The sequence below is a fragment of the Sorex fumeus genome, unplaced genomic scaffold (genome assembly GCF_029834395.1).
Source record: "Sorex fumeus unplaced genomic scaffold, SorFum_2.1 ptg000072l, whole genome shotgun sequence".
NCBI lineage: Eukaryota > Metazoa > Chordata > Mammalia > Eulipotyphla > Soricidae > Sorex > Sorex fumeus.
Window position 1 is genome coordinate 12449181 of NW_026606129.1, and position 21599 is coordinate 12470779.

At 46.2% G+C, this 21599-nt stretch overlaps 1 protein-coding gene across 5 annotated transcripts; it reads right to left on the reverse strand.

The window, feature by feature from the left end:
- Positions 1-6935: 6935 nt before the first annotated feature.
- On the reverse strand, positions 6936-21599 carry CNBP (CCHC-type zinc finger nucleic acid binding protein). Of its 5 annotated transcripts, none has more exons than XM_056129846.1 (5): positions 21442-21599; positions 9331-9447; positions 9121-9213; positions 8743-8944; positions 6936-7927 (listed from the first exon to the last, which is right to left on the reverse strand). In XM_056129846.1, the coding sequence occupies exons 2-5, from the start codon at positions 9431-9433 to the stop codon at positions 7810-7812; spliced, it is 516 nt and encodes a 171-aa protein (XP_055985821.1). In that variant the 5' UTR covers positions 9434-9447; positions 21442-21599; the 3' UTR covers positions 6936-7809. The 5 variants fall into 5 exon arrangements, with proteins under 5 accessions (XP_055985821.1, XP_055985819.1, XP_055985818.1 ...); XM_056129844.1 differs by having other exon boundaries at positions 9310-9451; XM_056129843.1 differs by having other exon boundaries at positions 9310-9447; positions 21442-21598.

Consider the following 21599-nt stretch of genomic DNA (forward strand, 5'->3'; position numbering starts at 1 on the left):
TGGAAACGTAAACTCGCTGCTGGCCGACGGTCGTGTCGCGCTCGCGTGGCTGCTCGTTCCCCGGAGCCCCTTCCTGGCTCTTTGGCGACAGCGAAATGCCCCTTTGGAAGTCTCTGCTTCTCGTGACAGCCGGCTGACCAAGACGCGCCGCTTTGAACGCCGCGCGGCAGCGCCAGGAGCCGAAGCTGCAGCGAGCAGCCGCTCCCCGTCTGCATTTCCCGGGAGTTGGCGGGTTTCCCAAAGCCCCGTCGCGTCCCTCAGTGATTTACACGGGACTTTGCTGTTTTGAGTTTCTCCGCCGCATTAGAGCTGTACCAAGTCCCGTCGTCTATAAATAAGCAAACGCCCAGGAAAGGAAAGGCCACTTCCTTGAGGGCGGAGGCCCGTTGGAAAGGCGGGATGTTTCTACCCAGAGACGCGGTCATTCCGCGTGATGGACACATCCCTGGCATCAGGGCCTTAGCGAGGACCTGTTCAGCCGGAAAGGCCAGAGAGAATGGTTCTGCTGGCTACACCGCGTGCTTTCAGAAACTGAGTCAGCTGTGGTGCAGTCCTGGCGGTGCCTGGTAGCAGATTCCGCCTGTAGAGCGACCTTCCTTCCCGGCGGTTTTGGCCATGCAGAGGAATTGTGCCAGGACACCTCATCTGGGGCAGCAGCCCCAGCTGCAGCCCCGAGGCACCAGGCAACGTGGAAGCAGTTGGCATGTGGTTCAAGTGCATAAACTACACTCCAGGGAAATAGTGGACAGTGCTGGCGCACATATTCTCGGGGGAGTGGGGTGGGGGGATCACACTTGACAATCCTTTGGGGGGCGTTGCTTCGGGCCACATCTGAGCGATGCTGAGGTTACTCCTGGCGGTGCTTAGGGGACCACATAGGATGCTGGGGATCGAACCCGGGTCAGCCACGTGCAAAGCAAACGCCCTACCCGCTGTGCTCGGTCCAGCCCCCACTCATCAATTCCTAATGCCCCTGAGTTACTCCTGCGGTGCTCGGGGGTACCATATGGGATGCTGGGGATAGAACCCAGGTCAGCCGCGTGCAAAGCAAACGCCCTACCGGCTGTGCTATCACTCCAGCCCCCACTGGTCAATTCCTAATGCTCCTGGGTTACTCCTGTGGTGCTCGGGGGACCATATGGGATGCTGGGGTCAGCCACAGGCAAGGCCTGCGCCCTACCTGCTGTACTGGCACTCCATCCCCAAGTGCACATACTTATGCATGGAGAAGGCAAATAAAACAAGACAGCATAATAAAACTGACAAGAGCACGTTTGTTCTTGAAGATTTAGGTGGGCATAGGACCACCTCAGGGATAGACTCCCACCTCTCTGTAGGATGAGTGTGATTTGAGATTAAATAGTTGACAGTGGGAACCTAGACAGGAATAGGTATGCTCATGAAAAAGAATGCACATTCCTTCCCCTTAGCTGAGGAAAGTGAAGGGTAATAGCTATTCGGAACTCAGTAATGGGAGGAACTGTGAAGCTATTCACCCTGTCCACGAAAACACCTTATTCTGCTATGTTAGAAACATATTTGTCCTGAGTTATTTTGTTTTGTTTTTTTTGGGGGGATGGGGGGCGGGGGAATGGCTTCTTGTTTTGGGCCGCACCTAGTGGTACTTGGGTTACATATGGTTCTGTTCAATTTATCACTCCTGGTGGAGCTGGGGAGACCATATGTGGTGCAGGGGATTGAACTCTTGTTTTGTCTTGTTATTTAATTTTAAAAAATGATTACAGTGGCCAGAGCAGTAGTACAATGAATAGCTTACCTTGCATGTGGCTGACCTAAGTTCGATCCCTGGATCCCATAGTTAGCCCAGGAATGATTCCTGAGTGCCGAGCAGAAGTACTCTGAGCATTGCTGTGCGTGGCCCAAAAACAAAATAATTAAACGGGGCCAGGCCAGAGAGATAATGCAGCAGATAGGGTATTTGTCTTGTACACAGCTTACCCAGGCTCAATCCGTGGCATCCCATGTGGTCCGAGTACCACCAGGAGTAACCCCTAAGCACCTCCCAGTGTGGCCCCAAAACCAAAAAAAACACAGGTTGTATAGTACGTATAGGGATCCTGGCTTGCATGCAGGCCTAGGTTCGATCCCCAGCACCACATATGGCTCCCCTGAGCCCTACCAGGAGTGATCCTTGAGCACAGTGACTGGGCCCAACAGCCTTCTACTAAATAGTCCTGGCCAAGAAAGTACAACAGGTAGGGCACTTGCCCAGCACAAAGCCCACCTGGACCCTAACCCCAACATCCCATAGAGTCCCCTGAGCACTGCCAGGAGCAAGTCCCGAGTCCAGAACTAGGAGTAACCCTGAGAGTTGCCCAGTATGGCAACAAGAAAAAAAGACAATACCAAGTCCCAAACGAGATTGCCCACAAGATGAGATCTTGTATTTCTGCTTCTATCCATGAAATCTGCAGTGCTCACCAGAGCAGGATTCCTAAACCACAAATTGCCTATGGATTATCCTTCCAGAACCTAATCTCCTAAGCCCTTAACAAATTTTTGTTTTTGTACCACAACCAGCAGTGCTCAGGGTTTACTCCTGGCTTTGCGCTTCTCCTGATGGGGCTTGGGAAACCATATGGGGTGCTGGGTATCAAACCTGGGTCAGCCTTGTGCAAGGTAAAAGCAGAGCCAAGAAACATCTCTAAACATTGCTACCAAATCAGAAATTTTAAAACCACACAGCTGCTGCCAGCCAGATTGGGACTTCAAAAGGAGTAAGTTTAGTATTTTAGTGACCGAGTTGCTGAATAAGGTCTTGCCGCCAGCCTGTGACTCCTTATAATAATGGATTCCCTTTAGTTTTGACATTGTCAATTTACTGATACTTAAAACAGACTGCACCCAGTTTATTAATCTTGCCGCTATCTGTAAAACGGCCTTCCTTTCTCCATTTCAGAGCCTCCTGTCCATTTTACTGCTTCCTACTTAGGAATCCTTCATCCATCCCCATTGCCACCCACCTTCTTATACCAGCGTGAAATCGTTTAGATACCTTGGTTATTAGCACAGTAGCCTTACATGATCTGCAAAACTGATTTCTCTGTGCTGTAAACCTGGCATGGTACTATTTGTTCTCATTTTCCCTCATCCGTGAAACTGGAGATTTACATCGGGGCCAGGTAGGGTGTTTCCTTTGCAGGCAGGTGACTCAAGTTCAATCCCTAGCACCCAGTACCAGTATGGTCCCCGAGTCAGGGAGTGTTCCTGAAGTTCAGGGCAGGAGCCCGAGTATCACTTAGGGTAGTCCAAAAATAAAACCTGCATTTCTCCTTGAATGCTAAAATTAAAGTCCACAGGCTTTTCCCTATTGGAATTGTAGGGGGACTATTAAAAAGATCTTTTAGACCAACAAGAAACAGTGCTTTGTGCCCAACACTTGCAATACATGACTCCTAGCATGTCCCTAAGGTGACAAATTGACTTAGGAACAAAGATTCAATAAAGGGCAGTTGTGGGCAGTATGGTCCCTCAAGCCTACAACCTCACCCAAGGTCTGAAACCTGTGAATCTGACTTTCCAGGCCCGGAGGCTAATTCTGGATTGGGTTATCTAGTGACCCCACAAAGAATCAAGAAGGGCTGGAGTCCCAAGATGCTGACAAAGACTACTGAACTGAGGAATGCAGATGCACACAACACTGATAAGGTGGAAAAGGCAAGGGTTCTCTCCTACTGTTTCTTTCCAACCTCTAAGACCTATTCTGAACCTCTGACCTAAACTGTAATAAACATGTTTAGAAGTTAGTGTATTCTAAGAGCAGTGTAACCTAATACAAATTCTGGTAGCTGTGAAGGGTGCAGCTGTAACAATCATTAAAAATGTAAAAGGGGCTGGAAAGATAGCACAGCGGGTAGGGCGTTTGCCTTGCACGCGGCCAACCCGGGTTCGATTCCCAGCATCCCATTTGGTCCCTTGAGCACCGCCAGGAGTTAACTCCTGAGTGCAGAGCCAGGAGTAGCCCCTGTGCATCGCCAGGTGTGACCCAAAAAGTCAAAAAAAAAAAAAAAGTAAAAGCATTCTTGAGATTGATGGATAGTTGGAAAGAAAAAAAGAAAAAAGACCAGAAACTCTGTGCCGATTGTTCACAGAAACCTGAATCTTGCTGGACTGTACTGGTCCAGCAAGATGATGGTCTGGCATGTGGTTTGACCAGCTGTGCTGCATGTTCTCCCCAGAGCACTTAGCAGCACCAATCCCTAAGATCCAGTAGTTCCTGAGCACTGCGAGACATGGCCCCAAATCACCAAACTCCCCAAAAGATAAATCAAGATGTCATCTGTGAGACAGTAACTAAATCTGGGGGAATAAGCAATCTAATTTATGCAATGCAAAAGGGCTGCTGACTGGGAGGTGGCACGAATAAGCATTTTGCTCTGGTTTATTAGCCCAGGTTAAATCTGGCTCAAATTTGTCTTTAAATTCAATTTTTTTTCTGTGCATACAGAAAAATATACGATTGTGTCCAGGGATAAAACATACAGCGACAAGGTGCTTGCCTTTCATCAGACTGGCTCGGTTTGATCTCGGGCACTTCCTAGTTCCCTGATCTCCCCATTCTGTTTGCATACCCTGGCTCTACTCCACATGCAGACTTTTAAATGGGGGACCCATTGTGATTAATTTTGCTCCAGAAGATACTATTGGAGCGTTTTGGAGAACGCTTATTCCAAAGAACACTGATTTCCCTGTCACATTCCTAGGTTGAATGCATTTACATGAAGGTCAATGCAAACAACATTCTAAAACCTGTTTGCCGTGTACTCTTAATGAGGGCAGCAAATCTTCCAACACTATTTACCACAAACACAGCAAGTTTTCTGAAGCAACATGGCTCTGAAATTGTTTTTAGGGGGGCTGGATAGTACAGTGGGTGCTTGCCTTGCACACAGTCATTCTGGGTTCAACCCCCAGCATCTCATATAAACCAAGCCAGATGACACTTAGCACAATTGGGTGTAGCCCAAAAACTAAAAATTCTTTTTGAGGGGGTCAGATACACTTGTTTTGGAGGCACACCCAACTGTTTCCAAAGGCTGCTCATAGCCTGACAGTGCTCAGGGTACTGTATGTGGTGCCTGGAAATTGAACCAGGGCAGGACAAGTGTGCCCTGACTCAAATTCTTACACCCTGCACTATCTCTCCAGCCCTACACTGGCTGTTTTCTCTTGACTTCAGGAAACAACTGCATGCGTATCCCACTCAATACAAAGCTTTTTATTTGACTTGTTTTGCGACCTCCGCTGGTGGCCACAACTACAAACATAGCTTAGACCTTAAATCCAGGGCCACATGCAAGTCAGATGTGTGCTGCAGCTCTATGGATATTAGTTTCCTAGCTCCCAAATGTAATTCTTAGGTATTCAATGTGACATGCAGAGAACAGTCTTCCTTCCCTTATGCTCTCTTCATATTACAGTAGAAATTATCAAGCTACTCAACACCTTACATCTGACACATACCATCTGCTCTGTAGGAATTGAATCTATGTTAAGATTTCATTTTCTGGCCTGCTTTTGTACTGCAGGAGAAAGCCAGTAAGGACAGCATAGCTGAAACGTTTTTGAGTGGTGAGGGAAAAGCAGCCCCAGGCGGGGCCATACCAGGCAGTGCTCAAGGTTTTCTGGCGCTGTGATCACTACTGCTAGCTAAGGCCTGGGGGAAAGCATGTGGGGTGCCAGGGATCAAACCTGGGTCCGGTTTAAGGTAAATGCCTTACTACCTTTTTCAGTTCCTGAAACACGATCCTATGTATTTGTATATGTACCTGTATATATAGGTTCTGGGCCACACCCAAGTAATTCTCAAGAGTACTCCTAGCAGTACTCGAGGGACCATATAGAATACTGGGCAATGGAACCCAGGTTGGCTGCATGTAAGGCAAATACCCTATCCACTGCTTAATATTAAGTCTCTGGCTTCCTAAGTCTTAATAGACAGCCATGAGGTGGGAACGACACTTGAGTTCTAGGCCCTGGACAGTTAAGACAACCTTCAAGCAAGATTCTAAAAATTAGACAATGGTGAATTTAGGAAAACAGATGATTACTAAAGTTCAGTTCTATCAATCAAATCCTCAAAACATACAAAGGATCCTGCACTTAAAATCCCTGTAATGCCCCGGAAAATAAAATGCTAAAACAGCAATGTTATTAAAAATACTAGAGGGGCTGGAGAGATAGCACAGCGGGTAGGGCGTTTGCCTTGCATGCGGCCAACCCGGGTTCAATTCCCAGCATCCCATATGGCCCCCTGAGCACTGCCAGGAGTAACTCCTGAGTGCAGAGCCAGGAGTAACCCCTGTGCATCGCCAGGTATGACTAAAAAAGCAAAAACAAAAACAAAACAAAACCCCACAACCTAGAGAGCTGGATAGATAGCACAGCAGGTAGGGAACTTGCCTTGAATGCAGCCAAGCCTGGTTCGATCCCTGATATCCCAACATGGTCCCTCCTCAAGCACCTGCAGAAATAATTCCTGAGTGCAGAGCCAGGAGGTCCTGAGCACCTCCTAATGTGGCTCAAAACCAGAAAAAAATAAAGAAATCCAGGGGTGAGAGTTATAGTGCGGCAGTAGGTGCTTGCCTTGTATGTGGGCAATCCTTTTTGAATCCCCAGCATCCCATCTGGTCCCGTGAGCACCATCAGCAGTGATTCCTCAGTGCAGAGACAGGAATAATCCCAGACCACTGCAAGGTGTAGCCCAAAAGCCTAAATAAATAAAATATTCTCACAAAGCATATAAAGCCTGCGCTTCAGTGTAACCACTATTTTTCATTACTAAAACCATGACCAAGTACAAAATAAAAGTCCAAACTGTCAGCTTTCAGTCCTCCACATTCCCCTCTTTAATATAGCATTTTGCACTATATACAGTAATGAAAATTTGAAACAAACAAGAACTTTAGTCAAACTCCCCTTCCTCCTCCAGCTTTATTGGATAGTTTAAAATTACACTTCTATTTTCTAAGACTTCAGTTGCTTTTACCATCTGACTTTTAAAAACTGATTACAGCAAAGGAAACACAGTTTTCTAAGTGAAATAGTATACAAAAATAACATCTTGATTTCTGTGAAAATGCAATTCTCTGCAATTCCTGAATAGCTCCAAATTATGCTAAACTCTGAGTATAGATGTTTACTCTGGATTTTAGATTTAGTCTTTGAAAAAAAATGTGTTCTAAACTTTTGCTACCACCATCTGTATATTCAGCTCAAGGCTGTGAAGTTGTTCCTGTTTAGGCTTTAATTCCGTTTTCTCTGGTCAGCCACCAACTCACATTTGCTTCCTATTTTGTTTACTCCCACTGAACTATGCTCTATGTTCTATGGCCTGATACAGATGTTACTTGATGTTATTTAATAGCTACTGAGGTCAGATAATCCAAGGCCATCATTATGCTAAAATTAAAGTTACTTATGGAAGTCCAGACACTTCCAGAGTTGGTTTTACCTCCTACATGGGAACTTATTCAAAAAACCCAGAATGGGTTTAGTGGTCCGACTCCACACTTCCCATTACCAATCCCTATTCACCAGTGGCGCGGAAAGGGGGTTCTTTAACAAAGCATTATACATAACACCTCTACCAAACTAAACATAAACTTTTTTTTGTAGTTAAATGCAGAAAGTCGATTTTTTTTCCACCCCTTTCCTCCTTTTACACGGCAAGTAAAGCTCACTGGCCTGGGAGTAGCCTCTATCTGCCAACCTTTGGCCAGTGAAGAGGATTCAGAGAAAATAATACAACCATCAATCAGAAAAAGGAGGGGCGACAAAGGAAAATAATTAAGCTGTAGCCTCAATCGTGCATTCCCGTGCAAGGTGCCCTGACTCGCCACAGCGGTAACAGTTGACTTCACTTGTCTTGCTGCAGTTGATGGCTACGTGACCAGTTTCACCACACCTAGAAAAAACGACAAAAAAAACCCCTTCTCATAATCGTGCTCAAAAGAAAAAACTGCTAAAACAAGAGTCACTGCAGAACAGAACAGTTACAAATAACACTTTTCATTAAGAATGTAAGTAAGTCCTTAAAATAGGAACTGGAAAGACAGCACAATGGATAGGGCACTTGCCTTGCATGCAGTTCAATCCCTGGCATCCGCTACAGTACCCAGAACACTACCGGGACTAATTCCCGAGTGCAGAAACAGAAGTAACCCCTACAAACATTGTGTAGTGTGGCCCCATAACAAACTAGTGCCTAAAAAGGCAGAAAGGAACTAAGTAGCAAAGCTATTCAATCACGCAATCTAAGACAGAAAACACTGGCCAGTATGTCAAATTAATCCAAGGCTTTAGGGGAAAATACACAATATCGAAACATCAAATTTTACATTTTTAACCGCAAACACCATGGCTAGAGAGAACGTATACCAAGTTCAGTGTTTGCCTTCCATGAGGCTAAGCAGAGCTCAATCCCTGAAAACTTGATACGGTTTCCCAAACCTGCCAGGAGTGATCCTGGAGGGCAAAGCAAAGAATAAGCCCTGTGCACAGCTGGGTATGGTCCCAAAACAAAAGGTAAATAAAATTCGAAAAATTCTCACTGTGTCTAGAAATAAAACTAGTATATAGGCTGTTGACTACACAAGCTTAAAATTTCCATCTGTGCAAAGCCAATTTCCATAGAACACAGAGAATAAGGTCTTTCCTCTTTATAGCTAACTCCTAGAACCATCTTTCAACAAGGTTTCCACTAACATGCTAGCAACTCACCTATAGCACTTCACTTTGGTGCAGTCTTTTTGAATGTGCCCAAATTCTCCACAAGAGTAGCACTTCTGCTCATCAGCATGGTCACAGTCGCGAGCCAGATGGCCTGGCTTGCCACAGTTGTAGCAGCACTGCTCTCGCTCTCTCTTGGGCTCCTTGCAGTCCTTGGCAATGTGGCCACCTCTGCCGCAGTTATAGCAGGCTTCAACAATAAGGAAAAGAAACAGAACAAGACTATAAAACCTTTACAAACTAGTTTTCAGTACCCAACATAAAGCCTCAACGATAGAAAATAAATCTTTCCAAATGCTCTGTGTGCAATACATGCTCACCTCTCCACATTCTAGAGGAAAAAAAATTTATAAAGTGTTAAATACTTACCATCCTCCTGAAGATCACAATCCTTGGCAAGATGACCAGACTCACCACAGCGGTAACAGATGTCTGGAAGAGATGAGGACACAAACTGGAAACCTATTTTGAGCAAAAACAAAAGAATGGGCTAATTAGACCAGTCTTGATACTAACGAATACTGAAGTACATCACAATTTTTTATTCGACAAAAATACCTCTATCCGAGGTAAAACCACCTCTGCCACGGCTTCTCATTCCACGCCCACGGCCTCCACCAGTGGGGCATTCCCGGGCCCAATGGCCAGATCGTCCACACTTGAAGCACTCGTTGCTGCTCATGGCTGCAGTTAGATAGATCTTCAAAAACAAGAACAAAAAATCAAAAGTTAAACCACTTGAAGTTTCATTTAGCTTTTTATTCCCTAGAGGCACTCTATGTGTGATACACAACCAACAACTCAATGCTAGGGCCCCAGGAATCAGAAAGTCACAAACACTGGCAGTGCTGAGAACTCCCAAGGCCACACCTTAGGGGTGCTCAATAGTCAATGGTGCCAGGACACACAGGCAAGGCTGAGCACAACTCACGATGAACATAAACTGTGGTACAATGTCCCAAGCCTCATAATGGTCACAATTTTTTTTAAAGAAAAGATAGGGCCATGGATAAAGTATAGTAGGTCCAGTGCTCACCTTACACAGGGCTGACCTGGGTTTGATCACTGGTACCCCATACGGTTCCAAGCCTTGCCAGGAATGATCCCTGAGCAAAGTCAGGAGAAACTCCTAACACCACCAGGTGTGTTCCATCTCCCCCCAAAATCTAGAGACACTATAAAGACTTCATTAAAATTTTTACTTTCTAGAACTATTAAGTCAACAGTCATGAATTAATACACGCCTGGTAAATTACTGATAAGGTAATGTGTTACCACCATTAAAGTCAACTACCAGAATTAATTAAAATTAATCAGAATTAATCAGTAACACCTCAAGCTAGATCCAGTTTAAGGCTACATGGTCCCCCACCCTACGGAGTTCGGGTTGTGACCAAAAAGTTTAGAACAAGGGCAAGATATTTGTGGGCCTCTTGAGGGGGCTTTTCTTGGGTCACACATGGTGGTGCCCTGGGACCAGACATTGCCAGGGACTGAGCCCGGGTCCGTCGGGTCTGTGACATCTCTATGGCCCTAGGACAAATATTTTATCGAGAAATAGGCTTTTAATTTTTTTCAAGTTGGGCCAGAGAGACAGTACAGCAGGTAGGCATTTGAATAGCATGCAACTTGCCCAGATTCAATCCTCAGCATCCAATTATCATCCCCAAAAGGGCCAGAATTGACTCCTGAATGCAGAGCCAGGAGTAACCCCTGAGCACAGCTCGGTGTGCCCCACCCCACGTCCCAAAATGAAGAGCTAAAGAGTACAGGAGGTACAGTGCTTGTGGGTATACAGCTAACACAGGTTCAAACCAACTGTACCCATGATTGGTCCCAAGTACCTCCAGGGGTCATTTCTGAGCAATCAATTGTCTCTGAGCACTGTGGGGTTTAGCACCAATCCCCAAAAGCAAAAATGGGGTATTGGGACCACTTTTCTCCTAGTCTTCCTATTCCAAATTTCCTGCACTTACAAACACTTGGGGAAGGGGGGAGAGCCGCAGAGGGGCCCCACACTCTGTGCTGCTCTGGGGCTTACACCTGGCTGTGCTCAGCAAGGCAAACACTGCTCCGGGCCAACTTGGAACTTGAGATACTCCTTTGTTACAGGGCCAAGGAGATAGCACCAAGGTTTGGGATCAGGTACATATCCCTCAAGTACCACTGGATATCTGGCCCTGCACCTAGCCCCCATTAGCCCCCAGTTTCCTTACTACCACTTGAAAAAATTACCTCAAAAACCTTTTCAAAAGCTCCTTTACTGCCCTGTCCCCCCCCTCCACACACACACACACACACACGCACACACACACTTTTAAAGTGCCAAGGATTAAGTGTCAGGTCTCATAAGCATCCTACCAAAGAGTACTTACTGAGCACTTACTGGCTTTTTGCTTTAGAACAACAGCAAAGGGCTGAAGAGATAGTACCTGAGTTAAGGTGCTTGCCTTGCAAGTGGTCAATTACAGTTTGATCCCCAGCATCTCTAGCAATGATCTCTGAGCACAAAGCCAGAAGCCCTGAGGACAGCTAAGTGACCCCAAAATAAAATTTTAAAAAAGCTCCCACTAAAGTAAATAAATTCTATAGCTTTTATGTAATAATCTAAAATTAAACAAGTCTATTTATAGAGCAAAGGACAGAAGAGAATGGAATGGAATGCTTCAAGACAAAATTTCCAGAAAGTAGATTTTAAAAATTAGGGGCTGGAGCAATAGCACAGCGAGTAGGGCGTTTGCCTTGCACAAGGCCAACCCAGGTTCGATTCCCAGCATCCCATATGGCCCCCCGAGCACCACCAGGAGTAATTCCTGAGTGCATGAGGCAGGTGTGACCCAAAAAGCAAAACAAATAAATAAATAAAATCAGGGGCTGGGGGTGGAGTTATAGAGGACAGGGCGCTTACCTTGCAAGTAGCCAACCAGGGTTTACTTCCAGCCCCACATGTGATTCCCCAAAACCAGGAGTGATTCCTGAATGCAGAGCCAGGAGTAAACCCTGAGCACTGCCAGGTGTGTGCCCCATTACCCTCCATAAAATACAGAGGGGCTGGAGAGAGATGCCAGGGTTAAAGTATTTGTCTTCATGCAGCAGACCGTGGATTGATTCCAGAAACCACGTATGGGCCTGGAGTATATCCAAGAATGTCACAAACCCCACTTCAAATAAAATAGAAGACAACTGAGTTAGGGCCCAAGGTAGCTCGTGGAGGGGGGTGGAGGGGGTGAGAAGGATATGCAACGTGCATGTCCTGGCACTTCCTGTTCCCCAGAATCACCTAGGCTGACCTCTGAGAAGAGCTGGGAGTGGTCCATGAACACAGCTGTGTGTGCCTTCCACAGAAAAAAGAGGGAAAAAAACCGTATCACCATAGCCATTGAAGCCTTCCTGTTTCACACTTGCTCATCTAACTGTATTTTTAAATCAAACTTGGGTTTTAAAAACTGTCTTTAAAACAGACCCCTGGCCCCATGTCAAGCATAGGACTGAACGAACCAAATCAACCATGGCATCTTTCCCCTTTTAGTCTTTTACCAAGTTGTAGAGAAATTTATCAACTAAAAAGTAACCTGAATTTTGTTCATTTTTTACTTTTTATTGCCCTATATTCCGAAGACCTCAATATTTACCTCAGCTTTCAGCAATACGCTTCAGTATCAAAAGAATCTACCCTATGGGGCTGGAGCAATGGTACAGCAGGTAGGGTGCTTGCCTTGCAGGCAGCCGACTTGAGTCTGATCTCTGGCACCCCATACTGACCCTCAAGCATGCCCGGGGATCTGCATCCCTTAGTGCAGAGCCAGGAGTAAGCCCTGAGCACCACCAGGTATGGCCCCAAAACCAGTAAGTATAAAGAATATTCATGTCTACCCCAACTAGTTTTAGATGTTTGTTTTGTCTATCTTGAATCTCATAGTAATGTACATGAGAGTACAGCTCGTATAGTGGGGAAGACTAGGCTAAACCCAGCACCACGGATCGCCCCTTTGCAGTCAGTGTTAAGCCCTGACTGAGCATCATACGTGCCTTCCCACCAAAGTCATCTATATCATTTTATTTGCTGAGAGTAAAGTAAGATTCAAATCCTGCCAGACTTAAATTTTGAGGCCACAACCAGCAGTGCTCAGGGTGCTATTCAACAGCTCTATTCTCAGGAGTTTCTGCCCTCCAGAGGCTTTCAGACACTATATCAGGGACAACTGTCATATATCTCCTGTGTTTTACCTTATTTTTCCACTCAAACCCTAAATCAAAAATGAAATAAGTATTATCTCAAAGAACCCTAACAACAGTTTTTTAAAAATTGGGGGCTGTACCCTTGCCAATGCTCAGGGATTACTCCTACCCTTTAGGGATAATACAGGTGCTGGGGATTGAATGGGTGGGCCACCAGCAAGCCAAAGCAGGCGCTCCCTCCAGCCCCCAGGGCATGTAATTCTCTATCTGACCATCTCCTAATGAGGGGTATTCTTAGACACTTGCAGGGAACCAGCAGCCCTGCGTATCAGTCAGCGACCCCCAATAGTTCTTTCTATCCCTAAGAACGTTAGCAGTGGGTTCTCTGAGGCTTATACACATAGAAGTGAGAAACTGCTCCAGAAATTCTATGTTTTATTGCATTACATATATTTTATAGTAATAAAAAGTAACAAAAAGCTGCCAATCTCAAACCCAAGGCCTGAAAACGAAGTCTTCCATGAAACTCCTGTTTTATCTATGCAGTCTGCCTTCTACTATCTAGACAATCCCAAAAGCAGTTTTTCCAACTGATCATCGGAAGAAAAATACTTTTCTAGTAGTACATGAAAAGTTAATTCCATTCACAAACAATGGTTTCCAAAAGCCAATCTAAACCAGTTCTGGTCTGCAGGTACGAAAAGGTTGAAAACCAGGACCAAGCAGCTAATACAGGCAGTTAGGTACTTGTCTTTCATGCGGTTCAGCCAGGTTCCAATCCTTGGCACCACCAATGGGTCTCCCGTGCACCAAGAGTCATCCCTGGGGGCTGGAGCAATAGCACAATGGGTAGGGCGTTTGCCTTACACAAGTCCAACCCATGTTTGATTCCCACCGTCCCTTATGATCCCCTGCGCACCGCCAGGTGTGATTCCTGAGTGCTGTAACCTCTGTGCAACACCGGGTGTGCCCCTCAAAAAAGCAAAAAAAAAAAAAAAAAAAAAAAGTCATCTCTGTGCGTGAAATCACTGCCAGGTTCAGCCCAGTATTCCCCACCCACCCACCCCCAGAAAAGGTTTTTTAGTGTAGGTGCCTCTCTACCTACATTAAATCAAACATTGATTCCCATGGTTTCAGACACTACTTACTCTAAGAATGCAGGTTCCACCCATCATTCCAGATGTTCCCCTTTGTTTATTCAGGTTAGCGGGTCCTACTCCTGGCAGGTCCAGTGATCATATGTGGCGCAGGGGATAGAATCCAGGCCAGCCGCATTCAAGTTATGCGCCCTTATTCAACTCTTTCTATCTCATTCTATGCTTGCTGCAGACCCCAAAAACCTTTTGTGTGAATGTGGCTTTTGGGTTATAACCTGCAGTGCTCAGGGATCACACCAGGCAGGCTCAGGGTACCTTGTGAGGTGCTAGGGATAAAACACAGGTCAGCTGCAAGGAAAGCTCCCTACCCGCTGTACTATCACTCTGGCTCCTCATTTTTATATGCAGAAGTATTTCTTTAAAAGGTCTTTAAAGAATTCATGCTATTTCCTCTCCTCCCTGTTTTTGGGCCACACCCCGTAATGTGCCTGAGACCATACATATGCAGTGCCACAAATGAATCCAGAGTTGGCTGTACACTACTAGGCAAGCACTGAACTCCTGTGCTATCTCTCTAGTAGTCTTTTTTGGGGTCAAACCTGGCAATGTTCAGGGGACCATATGAAATGCTGGGGTTGCTGGGGATTAAATTCAGGTCAGCCTCATGCAAGGCAAACATCCTCCCCACTGGCCCCTCTCTAGTACGTTCTTAAAGCAGTAGGAGCGCTCAGAATTATGGCAACCTAGGGGTCACCACTAGTACAACAGGTAGGGCCCTTGCCTTACATGTAGGCATGGGGGTTCAATCCCTGGCACCCCATATGGTTCCCCAAACTCTGCCAGAATTTATCCCTGTGTATAAGAGCCAGGAGTAACCCCTGAACACCTCTGGGTGTGGCCCTCCCACCAAAGTAATTATGGCAACCTGTCACTACCTATGACTGCTCCTGGCTAGAATTTTACTCTGCCCTCTCCACCTGTCATAACCTTATCCAACTTTCCAGAGTCAACTCAAATGCCAATTCTATAAAAGAACCTGACTGCATATCCCAGTCTGGAATTCTTCCTATTAAGACTCAGGATACTTCTGCAGTGCTGGAGAGTAAGCCGAGCCCTCATTTTTTGCCTGCGAATCGCAACTCCCGGTCCCCAAGAACTTTAAAAACCTGCCAGCATTACCATATTAATCATATTCCTTAAGGGCAGAAATAAAATTATTTGTCTTTGAACCTGTGCACCTTATAATTATTACTCTTTTAGTAGCATATCTATAACTCAGTAAACTTTCAGAGTGGCATGTACAGGTATAGTATCTAATCTTCATCACATTAGCTGTTAGCATAGAATTTTGAAACATTAAATTAACCCCATATATTTTCAATTATGTACCAAGCATTAGCTATTAATCACTTAATTTCAAGAACATTTCAAATTTTCACCAATATTACTATAAAGTCAGCAAACAAAGACCCCCCCTAATTCATCATCTTTCAAGAAACAATCACCAAGATTAATTTCTACTGTTATTTTACAGTTTGTCGAACACTACACATTAGAGACAAAATAGGATTTTTGGTGCTGGGAAAACCACCGGCTAGAGCATTATCTTAGCATCCAAGAGGTGCACGTCCAATCCCCAGCAGCACCAGGAGCCACCCAAACAGTGAGCTGGGCGTGATCCGAAGAATAATAAGGGTCGGAGACATAGTATAGCAGTATGGCTTTTGCCTTGTACGCAGTGATATGAAGTTTACACATTTTACCCAAAAAAATTTTTAAATAAAATATAAAAGAAAAAAGTTGATAAAAAAAAATTTTTTTTTGATGAGGCTAAAGGAGGCCAAACCCAACAATGCCCAGGGATTAATCCTGGCAGGTTAAGGGGACCATATTAACACCTGGGATAGATTCTGGATCAGCTGCATGCGAGGTTAAGCACCTTACATGCTGTACAGTCCCAATATCTGAGTCTCATGGCTCTCTTCTCACATAGTTAGGCTTTCCTTTACACTCTTCCCAATTAAACTAGTTTCCAGGTTGATTAGAACGCAATCCAATTCTACAGAGCAGGAAGGTTCTGCATGGCAGTTAACACTCAACTTTCCCATCTGACAAAATTTATTCCTGAACATAAGCAGCAGCTAAGAAAAATTTCCAAGTAACCTCATATTTTCATCTAGCAGAGAAAAGTTATCTATTTGTCTCAATTTGGGGGTTCCAATTTCTTGGCCTAACACTTGATGAGGTACAAGCACACGGCACGCCAGGGAGCTATGGTGTCAAACACAAATGTCAATCTAAGCTGTCAACTTCAGAGATTCTGCTGCACCCATTCATCTAGGCTTTTAATCTTCAGTTGGCACCAACAGGTTAAATTTTCTTTAACAAACAATTATACCATAGTTATTGTATTAACTACATAGCGATTAAACTACTTAAAACAATACATGGTCCAGATTAAGAATGACTTTAAGGGTCAATAAATGAAGTATTAACTCAACCTCTCCAAGAAAACATTTAGAATATACAGCAACAGGCAAGTTTGGTGGAAAAGACAACTATGGGTGACTTAGATAACTTTTTTCTTCTATATGGTTTAAGTTATATATTCATGTTTGGTGTACTTTTTGTTATTGCTTTTTTGGGTCACACAGAACAGTGTTTGGGCCACTATTCCTGACTCTACTCTCAGGCATCACTTCTGGCGGTACTACTAGGGGTTGAACCCAGATACATGCATGCATGGCAATAGCCTGAACCCTTGTACAATCACTGCAGTTCGTCATATTTGCTGTATATGACTCATTATTCCCCTTACAGTTATTGCTGAGTCATCTGCATTTGTTGACCAAATGCGGTTAAGAGTTGCCAAGTGCATTCATTCATTATTCTGTTTTATTAGTTTTCCAACAGGATACAGAAACACTCAGGCTCTTGCAATAAAAATAAACTACTATAGGCAGAAACCAAAAATTTATCTTTGAATCGCAGGCACTGCATATGGTTCCCAGAGTCCTGCCAGAATTGATTCCTGAGTTCAAAGCCTAAGACCCAAGCACAATCAGATAGGGTCCCAAATACCCTAGCTGTGCTCAAGGAACAATATGCAGTGCTGAAAATCAAACCTGGGTTGGCCCCATGCAAAGCAAGCACCCTTATCCCCTTAACTAACTCTCCAGTCCACCCAAAAGCTAAATTATATTGTGTATTATCTGCATCACTCTAAATAATGGAAAAGCTTACAGCATTGGGAGCAATCTACATCTGCATGCCAATAATTTCTGAAGTGTTTTAATACCGAAATATTAACTGAGTCAAGAAATCTATAAAAATTATCTATAATCCTTATAATCCTGTAAATTTTGCAGTATCGTTCCCATTTTTGCTGCCAAATGAATCTGAAGATGAGACCAAGAGACCCAAAGTGATACAGCTAGAAAGTTCTAGAATCAGGACTTCTAAAGGCGTTAAGTTCTCTTCCGAAATTTTTTAGAATAAGGGCCAGAAAGATAGTACAGTGGGTAGGACTCTTGCCTATAAGCAGTTCAACAAAGTTACATCCTGGGCGGGAGCGATAATAGCACAGCAGGTAGGGTGTTCGATCCCCGGCATCCCAGAGCACTGCCAGGAGTAATTCCTGAGTGAAAAGCCAGGAGTAACCCCTGAGCATTGCTGGATGTGACCCCCCCCCAAAAAAAAGAACAAAGTTCCATCCTAGACACCCCATATGGCCACTTAAGCTTGTCAGCAGTGATCTCTAAGCAGAGCCAGGAGTAAAGCCTGAGCACCATCACAAACAAAAACAATTGAGACTACTTCTAATAACATAAAATAAAGGAACCGTTGATTGGAGATTCTGGAGCCACGTTTTTCTGAAAATTATATGGTTTTTCAGATAAATCTAAGAATGGTTTAAAAAAATCAGGGCTGGGGCTGGAGCAATTGCACAGCGGGTAGGGAATTTGCCTTGCAAGCGGCCGACCCGGGTTTGATTCCCAGCATCCCATAGGGTCCCCTGAGCACCGCCAGGGCTAATTCCTGAGTGCAGAACCAGGAGTAACCCCTGTACATCGCCGGGTGTGACCCAAAAAGAAAAAATCAGGGCTGGAGACAGTACAGTAAATAGGGTGCTTGTCTTGCACACAGCCAAACTGGATTTAATCTCTAGTACCCCATATGGTCACCCCAACCCACCAGGAATGATCCCTAAACAGATCCAGGTTCAAGTTCTGAACACAGCTGGGTGTGGTTAAAAACAAAAAAACAACCCCAAAGCCTAAATTTATTTAATTTATTCACATTATACCACCACAGAGCTTTCCTGCATTTCAAGTCCAATTAGATTTCCTACTTAACCTTCCTTTACGCAAACCTTAGAAGTATCGCCTCAGACCCCAGACTGGTACCTGAAAATAAAATATATGTATTAAAAAAAAAAGGACAGGCACCTGGTTCCACTAAAAAATTTCCTTACTTGTAATTAAATTACAGAGCCATTCCAGGTTCACTATTCTATATTCCTAAACAGTATACTCCCATCTACTTGCAACTTCAATATTAGTGGCCACAAATTCTTAATTTCAGCAGATTTTTAACCACACAAAAATGATGCCATCTACTGGAATAATCTCACTACTATTACCGCAGCAGTATGTATTATATAGGTTTATTTATAAAGGAATGCAAGAGCACTCCTCCAGGCATGCCAGGATGCCTCAGCATCAGTCTTCAGGCTCTTTAGTTTGTCAGGAAGCCTCAAGAGAAAAGCCAACAATTTACATATGTACTTATATACATATGTATAATACAAATATAATACAAAACCTTTGGTGGTTGGAGGGGAGCAAACTCGTAATCAAGACTAGTCAACAGACGAAAAACTACAACTGCTTCTTTTAGTCAATTTGCTTACCGTTTTTAAGCCCTACCTTCTCATATACATACCACGTAAAAAAATTTTTTTGCCTTTGGGTCACATCACTCCTGGGTGGCCCGCGTGCAAAGCCAAGCCCACGACCTACTGTATTGTGGCTCTGACCCCTAGAATATCTTTCATGAACTCTCAAAATCAGTCTGGCCCTTAGATTTTTATTTTAAAAGGTAAAATAACAGGAGCAAGGGAGACTACTTAAAGGATGGGAGCCCTAAGTTCCGATCCCCTTCGCGCCTGCCAGGTTGTGCCCCCCAAAGGTTAAGAAAAGATCACAGACCCATTTTTAACACCTTAAAAAATGTATCATTGCAGTTCCAGATATTTGATGTTCGTGTAATAAAAGTCCCCCTTGCCCTTCTATTTGGCTCAAACTATTTTAGAGACTGACCATTCACTTAAAACACTTTACCATTTTGCTATCAATATGAAGAGAAACAGACTTTCTGGGTCCTAAGAAAAATTCCACCCTAGTTTCCTAACATGACGTGTAGGTAGGTATACAAATGCAAACTGTAGTTAAGAAAAACCCTGCCAAGAGCTGCAATTTGGAAAAAATTTTAAGTCCTTAATTCAGGCTTGGAAACCTCTTAAATTATTCCTTTTATGTTCCAGTACAGAGAGCTCCTTGTAGAAAAGAATATGCTCAACAAGCTAAAAACAGCGCGTACCTACGTTTTGTGGCACTTGTGTTTAAACCACGATCAGTGTATTTCTCTATAAACATTTGAAAACTGTTGGGGGGGGACAAGCTTTTTTCGTCTAACTTTATTTTTTGAGCTACAGCCCATGGTGTTCGTGCTTACCCCTGGCGGGGCACGAGACAAGATGGGGTGCTAGGGATGGAACTCGGTGGGCTGCGTGCAAGGCAAGCCCCCCTACCCGCTGTACAGTCGCTCTGACCCCTAACACATCTTTCCTGAACTCTCAAGACCTTACACTCGTGGCTGGAGAGACAGTACAGTGGGCAGGGCGCTTGCCTTGCACACAGCCCAACGGGGTTCCGTCCCCAGCATCCCATATGGTCCCCCCAGCAGAGTTAGGAATAATCACTGACACCCCCCCCGCACCGCTGGATGTGACCCAAAAACTACCTCCAAGTTTTTTTTCGATAACACCCTTCCCTTCAATTTGAACAAGAGAAAAGTTGCTAATCTAACTTACAATCAACTCATAACGTAGAATGAGGCGGTGTTGCTCTCCAAAGTTGGGAGAACAGCTATTTTTAAACACTTACATTCGGGGGCCTGAGGACATGAGTAATCCTCTTTTACCTTAAAGGAAAACCAAGAATGGGGCTGAAGATAGTGCCGCGGTCCCGGGTTCAATCCCCGGGCCCCCGGGCAGCCAGGAGGACTTCCCTAGCACGGAGCCAGGCGCAATCCCTGAGCACGGCCGGGTGTGGTCGTAATAATAATAAAACAAAATAAAATAAAATAAACCCAGGTCACTTCTCTTACCCTCTCTCTGCTGGAGCTCCGGCATGCCTGGCACCGAAGACCCCCATCACCTCTGAGCGATGCTTCCTCTCCGTAGGCCCCCCGCCCCCCAGGCCTGATGCGGTCACTTCCTCTGCCGGTGCCCCGTGGCCGCAGCCATGCGGGGAACATGTGGCAGCGAGCGCCCGTCCCACCCGTCACCCCCCATTCAAACAGAGGCGCGCTGTTCTCCAGCAGCTGCCCCTGCGATGGGGCGCAAGAGCCGAGGCTGGCGAACTCGAAAGTTTCATCAATTAATCCTCGCTTGATTAAGCCAAGCCACGCGGCGAGCGCCGCTACTTTGGAGATCGGGCAAAATCGCGTTTTTTTTTAAAAAAAAGACGGGGGGGGGCGCCTGATCGCGGGTTTCCGGAGGGTCCCGCCGAACTGAAGTTGCGAAGGTTCTAGCAAAGCGGGCCGTCGCGTGCGCCGCGACCGACGGCGACGTGGAGCGACTTCACTTAGGCGCACGCGAACGGCGACCCCAAAAAAAGAAAAAAACTCGGGAGTCGGGACCGTGGCCCTCGGGGCGGGGGTTGGGGGGCGCCTCCCGGGCCGCCCCCCGCGCGGGAAGTCCTCCCGGGCCCCCCTCCGGGACGTGCCCGAGCGCCGGGCACATGGCCCGCCGGGCGCCCGTCCCATCCCCCTCCATCCGCGCCCGGGGCCCGGCCCCGCCGCCCGGCCGCGACTTCCCGCCGCGCCGGGCCCGCGCGCCGCCGCCCGCGACCCTCGGGGGGTCAGTCCCAAGGGCGCCCGGGCCCCGGCCGCCGTCGAGGCCGCGGCCCGGCCGGGAAGGTCGCCGGCCCCGACAGGCCGCAAGCCCGGGCCGCGACGGGGGCGCCGGCGGCGGCCGCCGACTTTCCCGCCTGACGCAGCAGCCGCGCAGGCCAAAGTGCGGCCGCCATCGCCGCCGCGCCGCTCCCGGGCCCTCAGCCGCCGCCGCGGACCGGAGCCCGGGGCGCGGCCCCCCTTCCCGAAGCCCCGCTCCCCCCGTCCCGGGTCTCACCTGGGGCGTCGGAGCGGGCCCGCAGCGGCGGAGACGCGGACGCGGGGCGAGAGAGGGCGACTCGCGCGGCGGCGGCTGTTTATTTTCAGGGTCCTTGCCTGCGCCACACGCGGGTCTGCACACGGCCCCACACACGCCGCTGCGCACGGCTCGCCTCC